Raw genomic sequence first — 10704 nt, forward strand, 5'->3', positions numbered from 1 at the left:
TCAAAAACTTCACTCGATTATGTTATCAAATCTCACCACATCTAACCACACTTATCCTAGCGAGATGAAATCAATTCCTAACACTTACAGACTGCGTGTGCTCTTCACGCCGCTGTTTACAAAACCCGGTGTCGATGCTTATCGCTCACTACTAATAGAAACATTCGAAGAAATGCCCACCAATGCTCAAAAGGCACCGGGACGCAAAAAAAAAAACGAAAAACCACGCTGCGTACGAAAGCGCGTGTGAAACGAACCGACTAGTAAAAACAAACTGATGAACCCACGCGCAAAAAAAAACCACTTTCCAACTTGTTGATAACGATGACAGACAGAACAGTGCTTCGGTAGTCAACGAAGCAAACTGCTGGTTCGGTTGATAAATTGATGTTCCTACCGCACGCGTCGTCGTCCCAGGCGCGTCTCCAGTATGCTCGAGAGGATTAAAGGTTATGTGAGGTGTTTTTTCGTTTCTGTTGTGTGTTTTGTTACACTCTCCGCTTCTGTTGCTTCCCGTTTGTGAGGCAGTGAGTCTAAGATTTATTCATGAGGTTCACTTTCTATTTCTTTGCTTACGATGTTCGATGCTTGTTTTTCGAGTTTTCTTTTCCTGCCCTCGTGGTTTGAACGCTATTTATAGTGGAAGTTTTTTTTTGCATCCAGTACACAAATCGACACTGCACTTTTTTGTCGCTTTTTTCGTCGTCACAAAATGCACAAAATGCAAATTTTGTGTTTATTGTATCACACACACAAAACACTCGTACTATTGCCTTGCGCGAGACACAACAAATATCGTCAGACACACTCAGTTATCTACAAATACACGTGAGAGCAATGCACAAAACACAACAATCGGCAGTGATTGTATCCCACAGGGGGACGATAAAAGGGGAATCGGGTAAAAGATGGCGGTGACACCACTGGTGACAGCTGGTTTGTCCCGGTCGGTAGCGTGCGAGCGGTGTTAATACGGTGTAAATAGACAGATGTCAAAACACTCCCGGTGCCGTACGGGCGAAAGGAAGATCATCAACTGAACTGCGACGACTGCCGCGCGTCGGCTGCTGGTTTTGGGATGCCGCCGGTTTTTGCGCTTTACCAGAGCGCAGAATGTTCTACCGATAGGTACACTGTGCTTTGTGAGATGCATAGTGAGCACTGGTGGTGAGAGTGAGACAACTAGTGGTGGCATGTAAATGGTGCTTTTAGTGCGAAATCGAGAAGCTTTTGCAAACGAGCAAGCTTACCAAATGGAGACGCCTGGTGGGCTGTAAAATAAAGCTCGAAAGAAAAAGCTTTGAGAGGGCAAAAGGAGTTTCGAAAGATTCGAATAGTTGCTAAAACCCTAATGCTAAGCGTTTTAGCAATTGTAAACATAATTTTAAAATGCCTTTTAGTGGCCTAAAGCAAGGGCTGCGTCCTTACTTTCGATCGCTTTTTTTTAACAAAAGAAGTGATTCAACAAGGAATACACCGGAGCGACAATTACGTTTGAAGCTACAAAACTGAATCCAATGCTTGAACAGGGTTAATTTACCGAAGACAATTTGTACGTTTAAAAAAAGAATTGGAGTAGAATAAAAGACACGACTGCTACATAGACCGAACCTATCCGCCGTACTGTTCAGACATTGCTCCTTCTGTTCTCTTTCGATTGATGCAATATAATCAAACTGAACACTTTGTCAGTCACAAAAAAAGTCAAAAAATGGATTTATACATTGGCAGCGATTAAAGACCCAGCCTTTGTTTAGTGAAGAAAAGGCTTTTTTCCCGAGTAAATCTTTATTTTTCCTATACAAAACCCCACGAGTAATATTATCTGCTTCGACATAGGTTACCTATTTGAGGTTATCTATTCCTCAAGTCAAGAATCTGATATAATAGCTTGTCGTGATTTTCTTTAATAATTTAATTAATAGCCTAAATAAATTATTTAAACTATGTTCAGACATCGAAAGAAGGTCAATATTGGTTTACACTTTGAAGAAACACCCAACCAACATGTCCAACAGCTCATGTGGTGTTGGTTAGATATCACACCACAGTTGGGAAAGGTCATGGCCTTGGTCACAATACTAGAGCAATAATAGACTGCGCTTCTGTCCAAAAAATATTCATTACATCACGTCGTCCACAAATCCATCCACAACAGCATTCGTAATGCCTCCGGTCATGATGTACCCGCAATTCGTTATCTTCGTCATGCCCGGGGATTAGGTCGAGGTACGATTTCGTTCATTTGCTCCAAAAGCTAGAGCTGTACAGTGCATGTAATTCGTGCAACTAACCAGCAAGAAGCGTAAAGCATTGCTCCCGGTTTACCTTGCTCCGGTTCAGGGTGACACGTTTGGAATGCTAATTTAATGGCTACGCGTAAACAGACGGCTAGCGATGTGGTTTTACACACACACATGGTACGTGATTATGCGAACGCTTGTTCATGCAATAGAGCATTCGGTTTCGTATCGGTGTGAAAGAGGTATCCTCATTTTAATGTGCTTATCGTCGATTATAAACTAATAAAACAAAGCGTGAGTACGACTCTACTCGCTACGATACGATACGCTTTTATATTTTAAATCTCCCGAGAAACGGATTGCGATACAGTTGGCGTAACTCTCCCGAGCTTATCGATAAGCTGGCTTTGGTGTGTTGGCCTAGATTTCGTCGTATTGCGTCATGAGCGAAGACTCACTCATCCCGCCCTTGGGATGAAGTCGAGGAACGAAAAGGTGACGCATGCATGGTACATTTCTGCCCATCTCATTGCACATTCATGCACTCCGACTGCAGTATGCTGGCGCTGGCGGGTCAATGCACTGATAGAAGCTTTAAAAGTTTTTACTACGGGGTTTCCGGGAGACCAATAGACAACGAGAGTGGAGAAAGCTCTGTGAAAATAATGCCTTTTCACAGAGTTTCGTAGTTTCCTCCTTTCCTTTCGTAGTTTTAAATAATAAAAAATATATTTCCCTTTCTGTGTTATTTTAGGATACATGTTTACTCGCTTAATTTTCCAAACCGTCATATTGACGAAAAGGTTAATTTCTGAAATTAAATCCCTCTCTGATTACCACCGAACTCTCTGTCGCTTAAGAATGTTTGGGAGCTTTATTTTTAGATACATCCATTTCGTGGCGAATGTGAGTAAAATATTCAGGCTAGTACAGTACTCGAAACGTACACGTACGCTCGTAGGTGGCAACATAAATCGGGATAAAAGAAGCAACGAGAGATGTGCCTTAAATTCCGTTTAATAAAACCACTACATTTACACTTTCCGCTAGGGTTGAAGACATACGGTCGCTTTTGTCGTTCGTAGCACAGTGCCATGTGGCTGAAGCTTACCGCTCCTTGATAAAGTAGATTAAGAGAGCTCAAGTACAGCTTGTTCTGTGTAATATGTAGCTGTTCTATTTTTAATCGCTTGTTTGATGTGGGAAAATGTCTTACGACCAAGCGCTGATTTGGAAATCATCCACAAAAATATTTACCTTAACACATCTCATATGACAACAATACGGCACTGGACCGTCATAATTAAATATAAATAAACATCTCATATGACAACTAAAACACTAGCTTTTTGTAGAAAACTAATGAATATAAAAAGGATTTTCTTTCATATTCTTCATTGGTGGTCTGCCATTTCTTGCGTCCTTGACGAAATTAAACTCTTCAGAATACTTCTTCTTCATTTCTTAATTTAAATGGTTTTTTTTAACGAGGCACCGCTGTCCAGATAGACTCCTTTAGTCTTGGACCAAGTAAGAAAAGGTCCCAGTAAGGCCTTACCTTACTGGGACCAAGTAAGGTAAGGAGTTGTAATTGTTTTATCTATTTCTGTAATTTTAAGTCACACTTTGTTAGGTAAAAAAAATCAAAATTTGGCCACAGGAAGTGCGATCTTTGACCATCTTAGAAAATTTTCCACACGTACCCTCCAGCGAAATATTTAGGAAAATCATTACACGTGGATTTGATGTTTCAAACTAAATGCGCTCAATTTATTCTACTAATTTCAGCTATTTATGGGTCAATATTTGGACAAAATTGATTCTGCTATACCTTTATGGATTCACCGGAGTGCCAGCAGGGACCGGCAGCCCATACTCGTTGAAAGGTGTCTGCTGTTGTACACCAAAGTTCTCTTGTGTAGCAGGAGCCGGAGCAGCAGCGGCAGCCGGATTGGCCGACCTTGCTCCTTGCTGAGCTGCATCATCCTGTCCACCGGGAGCAGCACGCGCAATCTCTACATTAGTGGACGCACCTTCAAACGCTGCACCTCCTGCCACGAGCCGGATTCCTGCCTGAGATCCAAATGCCGTCACAAAGGAACGTTGAATTGGGGCAGGTGCAGCGGATGCGACCGGAGTAGCACTGCGAGCATCGATAACTCCTGGGAGTGATGGGGCTGGAGCTGAGGGAATGGCTGGTGAGATTGCTGGAGCTACACCAACGGCTGGAAGTGGAGCAAGCCGAGTGGACAGCACCGATGGAGTGAAGAATGGAGCAGGAACTGCGGCAGCTCGGACAACCGGTGCAACGGCAGCAACGGCTGGAGCTGCATAGGCCAATGGAGCTTCAACAGCATAAGGACGGACCGTTTTCAGCACGGGACCAGCAACGAGCTGCGGAGGAGCGGCATAAACCGTTGGGACAGCTTTTACAACGGGAGCAGCCAAGGGGGCCGCTGCGTAAGCGAGGGAAGATGCTACCGGAACGAAGGAAGGCGCATAGCTACGTCCAACGACCTGATTGTAGGCCGTCCGTAGAACACCTTGAGTAGGAACGGTGTAGGCCGTTGCTACTGGGACTGCTACCGGTGCGGCTAGATAGGTCGATGCTAGTCCGGCCTCTGCAATGCCGGACAACATGCACGCCACCGTCAACAGGACAAGCTTTAGAATTTAGAGACAAGAGAATTTATTAGGAGCAGAGTCTTTCTTCAATGAGCAACTAGACACCTACCGCACGAACGAACATTACTGCCATGGTGTTTGGAGGATTAGATGAAGACGTACGCCACACAACTGATGCACTTTTCGGCGAAAAGGTGTGACTTTTATAATCGAAATACGAATTCGTTCGGTGCTCCCTACCAACACGAGCTTTTCTATTGAGATTTTGTTAGGTGTCGTCTTGTGTTGGTGTAACGCCATGAAAAGAGGCCAGCGGGTAGGTAAGTACAATCGAATTATTCACAATGCACACTGCAGCTCGGTGCGCTTTTTTGTAGTTGCTTCTTTGTCATCCTAAATCCAACGTAACATTAAAGCTTTAAATTTGAATTTAAATTGTTTCATTTTAGTCATGGACGATGTGATGCAAAGCACCAAAAAAAACGAGCTTTTGGCTCACCTTTGCCGTTACGATGGTAACATGAATTATGCAGAATGCTGCTTTTGTGAGTGCGTGCGAATGTGGTGCGAGGGAGAGAAAAGAGAAGAAAGAAAACAGCATTAAAACCAATCAAAGTGCCCAGGCGAACAAAACAACACAAAAAAAGCTTTCCCATTTCCTTTCTTTGGCTTTGGCGCGCTGTAGGGGAGTTTGGGTTTGTTTTCATCATCATTCACTCAACGGCGTACACTCTGAGCGCATAATATTCTCAAAGCAATTTTACGCCAAAAAAAAACCTCCACACACACACACACACACACACACGGGTAAACCTGTTCCGTTCATGGAAGGAAATCCTATCCCCGGCTGTGTTGTGTGATGGTGAAAAATTAATTTTCTTGTTGGAAACTTTTTCGTGGCTTGCATGTCTCTGGCCCTTTCACCGCTAACGTGCCAACTTTTCCAAGGCTTCCAAGTGAATGAATCAAAATCCCATTCTGTCGGAAGGGAAAATTAGAAAAAAGAAAAGCCCCATCTGCACTCGTTCGGCAAAATCTTGCTCATAACAGAGGCCAGAAATATATACATACAAGTGAAGCATCCGGTAAAGTTCGGTACTGAACTAATCGTACATGATTACAGGTGAACCGGTACGGTATCCCTAACCGGAAATCTCACCGGTAGTGATTGGTGCGGGATTGGTTGTTTACTTTCGAAAATGCGAGTGCCGTGATGGGATTTTGGTTGGTAGTAAATATTTCACCTCCAATAACTCCTGCAATAATATTCACGAAGTTGCATAATTTACAACAAAAAAATGATACAAGAACGAATGAAGAAAATGTTGATTGCATGGAGTGCTTCTGTGTGTAAAATATTGGTGAAGTCTTTATGTCACAAAAATACTTTATATGGGACTGAAATGATGAAATTTTCTTTTGGTTTTTTGATACTTTAGAATGTATAAAAAATCCATTCATATTGGTAATTTTTCATATTTTTTTCTTATGTTATCGTTCATTTTGAATCGTTCAATTCATCATTAAGAAATGATATTAATTTTTTTCCGTTTTTTTGTAACCTTTGTTCCATCTATAGATTTTGTTTACTTCTTCTATAATTACTATGAGATTTATGTTTACTGTTAGTTTTATTTATTTATTAATTTTTTTTTTTACTATTGCATGTTTCTCGTTCTAATCTTCCTAACTGGTTGGTTAGTTACAATTTCTAGAAATTCTTAACTATTTTGTTTTGTTTAGTTTACTGTTCCTATCCCTTGTTGTTATAGGCTATTGTTTTATGCAGTTCGTAAAAAGTTTTGTTCTTTTTTCTTTTCTCCTTTGTTTTCATGTTAGTAATATTTGTTTTTTTTTACGAGCGTTATTATATTTTTAATTGTGTGTTATTGCTGAGCATTTTTGTTTTTTTTTGTAGTATTTTCTATATTTTTTTAGTATTTTTTAACACAATTTTCCCACGTTTCAACGGTAAACCAAGAACGGTTCCAAGTACAAGTTTAATTATGACTCCCATGTGCGACCATCATTATCGTTATTAGTAGCGACACGAGCGTCATACGAGTCGTGTGCTGGTTCTTGGACACTATTAAAAGATTTGTCCATGTTTCGATAAAGCCTAAAATGAGGAAGCCCGATCCTTTTATGTATGTGTGCGTATGTGAATGTTTTCCTATTTGACTATGAATAGGATAAGGCTAAAAATAGTTACACCTATGCGAAAAAAAAAAAAATACAAAGCTAAACTAAACCAGAAACGAAGCTTGTATCGAAGCATCACGAAATTAGCCTATTTATAGGAGAACGATAAACAGCACACATCCTTTCATCGTCAAATGTTTGCTGTGCGAACAGGCGCGCGTGGACGTGTTAGAAACTTCGCAGTGGACGGATAAGTTGGTTGAATGGAGGTGGTATTAATTAAATACATGTTGATTATTTCTTTTCTGTAACGTAATTTCTTCCATTACTAGCATTTTAGCTGGGGAAAAATATTGTCAAAAAGAAACATCAAATGAATAAGCTTTCTAATCTAGCAAACTATCAACTCATGGCTCTTATCATGTGAGGAAAGTCGTCTCTTTTTTTCTTGTTCTCCCTTAGCTGTAAAATATCGATCTCAAAAACTTGTAATCACACTGTTTAAGCAGCGACATAATGAGGAAACTTTTGCTAATCTTTTTGACGCCATTCAATGTCGTCATTACTAGGGCGTTGATGAATCCAGTCAGGAATAGGGAAAATAGTTTACACACACTCGTGCTGTATAGTGCTCCGCTGATTTCGGATGTTTGTGTGTTTCATACTTAGCTCCTGTTTTATTTTAGTTTTGGCTGCTTCTTAGACTTTTCCGTCGACTTTGTATTTTCCGCTTTCGCATGCCAATTTCGTCTTTATTTTTATTTTCATACTCTTACCAAATAGATTACTCCGTTCCTATTTATCATCTACCTAGCGAAGTGCAAAGTTTGTTTGATCAACAACACACAACGTTCTCCCTGTTTTGCAGATTGCTTTCTCGATAGAATCGTTTGAAGTACATCGTTTATAAAAAGCTTCATCTCCTTACCGGCTGCTGTAGTTGTTGTGCGAATTGTTTTTGCATCCAATCGAGCAAAACCTTTCAGCAAGCCTTTTCTCCACAGCTCCGTTCCCAAACCTCATTACCATCGATTGTGTTTAGATGAACTTTACGTTTGTAGCCTACCCCAATCGATCCATTTTGTGTACCTCCTGGTGTGCCTCATAAAGTGCAAAGGTGAGCACGATTGCGAGTTTTCCACCCTGAACGCACCAACGCTCCGAGTCCTGACCGGAAGTGCAACTAGAAAAGGCGAAAAGGACGCACAATCACCTTCGTTCTCATTTTCTTCTCTTTCTGCTTGTATCCTCCAGAGAGTGTGTTCGATCGAACGTGTGACCTTTTCAGCGAGCCCGTTTCACGTGCACTCACGCTTGGATGTGTCCATTTTCGGTGTAAATCTGTGTGTCTCGATAGCTGTGCAAAACGAGCCGGACAGTCCGACGGTGGTGTGCAGTTTGCAGTTTTAGCGAATGCTTTAGCGTCATGAAGATGGTAAGCTCGGATCGGTGCCAGCCGCTGTTTCGCAATGGATGCGCTAGACGAGGTCCATGTGAAGGCCGTCCACACAGCGGCATATTGTAGAGTGTAAGATTCACGTGAGTTTAACGCAAATCGTAGCTAAACGATATGGTTCAGTTGAATAATGGCTCCGTTTTTTTGTGCTGATGGTCACTTTGTTTGACATCGCTTGATAGGCAATCACAGTTTCAAACAAAGGTCGAACGGTTATCGTTCATTGTATGTTTAGTTTTGAAAGCTAATTTTGAATTGCTATTGCGGATTACTTATTCTTAACACAAGTTATTATTTGTTAATTTTTTAATTATTCCTTTCTTATTTGTCCTGTATGAATTATGACTGCTCTCCACCGTATTGTTGCTATTTTATTTTAAGTGATATGAAATATGTTAGATTTTCTTATATCATTCATAGCCACCAGAGCTGGTAAAATTGTTAAATCGTACCTAAAAACGCTGCAAATCACTTCCAAAAGTATGATGAATCATCAAAACGAATTATAAAACATCTAGTTGCATACCTCTAGGGGCTCATATGGATCCGAATTTGTGCCATCCCAAAAGCTAAGCAAAATAATTCAAAATCCCAAATGCCTTTCCCGGTTCTTTTCCTTTTGTCCATCCACCACACCTTAAAACACTCCACAGACCACTAATGACACATATTCATCCTCACAAATAAACCTAATAAAAGCTCCCACAAACACATTCCGTAGGCTTAATCCGATTTCCATTTATACCAGATGGGTGTGTGTGCTTATTCATGCTAAAGCTTAATAAAGAGAAGCATCACCTCTATCACCTATCCTCCCAGCCTTCTTCTTACTTTCCTCCGTACCGCACAGGGCTGTGGATGCTGGAGAATGTGCAATAAAGGCCAGTCGTCGGATGCAGCCCGAGCCGGATCGTAACCATAAAGATAGATTCAGGTTATGAGAGGATTTATTTTAAAATTTATGAACAGCTGCATAGGACGGCAAACCGCCCGGACGATCCCACAAACGCCATTCAAGCCAAGCTCTAATCGATTACCCTCGGCACAATGTTTTTGTTTGTTGAGCATGAACGAACGAACGAACGGGTTGCTTTCTCTTCTCTGAAAACCGTCCCAGAATAGGTCAAATTGCAGCGCTTGCTTATCATTCCTTGTTGTGTATCCTATTACCATCACTTGAAAATGGGGGTACAAAACAACTTCCCGACCGTCGAGTTTCTTCGATAGTATGTTTATGAGTGCTTTCCACCCTAGATTGTGTGTGTGTCTTTATGTATCGTTTTAAAAGGTCCAATAAAAGACCTTGCCAAGTGAAACTGTTTACCGTCCACCGTCCGTGTTGGGAAGTGTTCCTCCGTTTTGCTGCCACGCTTCCTGGAAACTATTTTTAGATCACATGCTACAAAAGAGCGAGGCTAAATAAAGCTCTTCCTTGCAGAAACACACACGGGAAGGATTTTTTTTTAAAGAAAGAAAATGATAAAGTGTTTCTGTTTGAAACATTTGCTCTGTAAAGTATCTTGTTTTTACGCATCATATCGTTCTGCTCATCCTTTCTTCTTCTTCTCTCTCTTATCCTCTTATGCATTTACATATATCCCAAGGATGCACTCGTCCTTGTGTGGTACCGGTTGCATCTTAACATCTTCAAGCCCTATTAGCTGCAACAGGTGACACAATGGATAGGACGCAGCAGTAGCAGCAGTAGGTCATCGCTCGGATGTCAAAAGACGCAACCCTGCCCGCACGGGCTATTGACCCTTTCACATAACGAGGACACAACCGATGCGGCCCTGCGCGAACACTGGCGCCAAAAAGCGACCCTTGGTGCGATCCACCCTAGTCATCCTTTTCCCCCCACCAGCAGCACGGTCATCTATTGCCAATGGGCAAGCCCCCGTTAAAAATGCCCCCTCCCTCCCTCCGCTCCCTCATTCCCACCACAGTATAGACCGAAAGCGTCATCCTTCACGTCTGCGACCCTAGTAGCGATGGAACTCGTGCGCATTCCGAAACGATGCCGGCACAACTCGTGCTGCGAGCGTGCCATGTTCGACGACGGCGCATTCGGTACGCCGGCAGGTTGCCCCGTACAGGGATGCAACAGACAGCGCCTCTGTCAGCGAGTGCACACAGGCGCACACGGCAACACCAATGCCGGGCATGCCCGGACAGGGGAAGCGAGAGAGCAAGAGAGAGTGAGAGAGAAAGACTAGATTTTTTGTTTGCTGCTGTGGC

At 42.1% G+C, this 10704-nt stretch overlaps 1 protein-coding gene across 1 annotated transcript; it reads right to left on the reverse strand.

The window, feature by feature from the left end:
• Positions 1-4076: 4076 nt before the first annotated feature.
• Positions 4077-5001, reverse strand: LOC126562780 (cuticle protein 16.5-like). Its single transcript, XM_050219363.1, has 2 exons — positions 4978-5001; positions 4077-4907 (listed from the first exon to the last, which is right to left on the reverse strand). The coding sequence occupies exons 1-2, from the start codon at positions 4999-5001 to the stop codon at positions 4077-4079; spliced, it is 855 nt and encodes a 284-aa protein (XP_050075320.1).
• Between the last annotated feature and the right edge of the window lie 5703 nt (positions 5002-10704).

Source organism: Anopheles maculipalpis, chromosome 3RL (assembly GCF_943734695.1).
Source record: "Anopheles maculipalpis chromosome 3RL, idAnoMacuDA_375_x, whole genome shotgun sequence".
Classification (NCBI taxonomy): domain Eukaryota; kingdom Metazoa; phylum Arthropoda; class Insecta; order Diptera; family Culicidae; genus Anopheles; species Anopheles maculipalpis.

Bases quoted from the DNA above. Each gene is read 5' to 3' on its own strand.
- LOC126562780 (XM_050219363.1), bottom strand. From the start codon at position 5,001: ATGGCAGTAATGTTCGTTCGTGCG. The intron at 4,908-4,977 runs GTAGGTGTCTAG...TAAATTCTAAAG, and splicing joins CAGTAATGTTCGTTCGTGCG to CTTGTCCTGTTGACGGTGGC.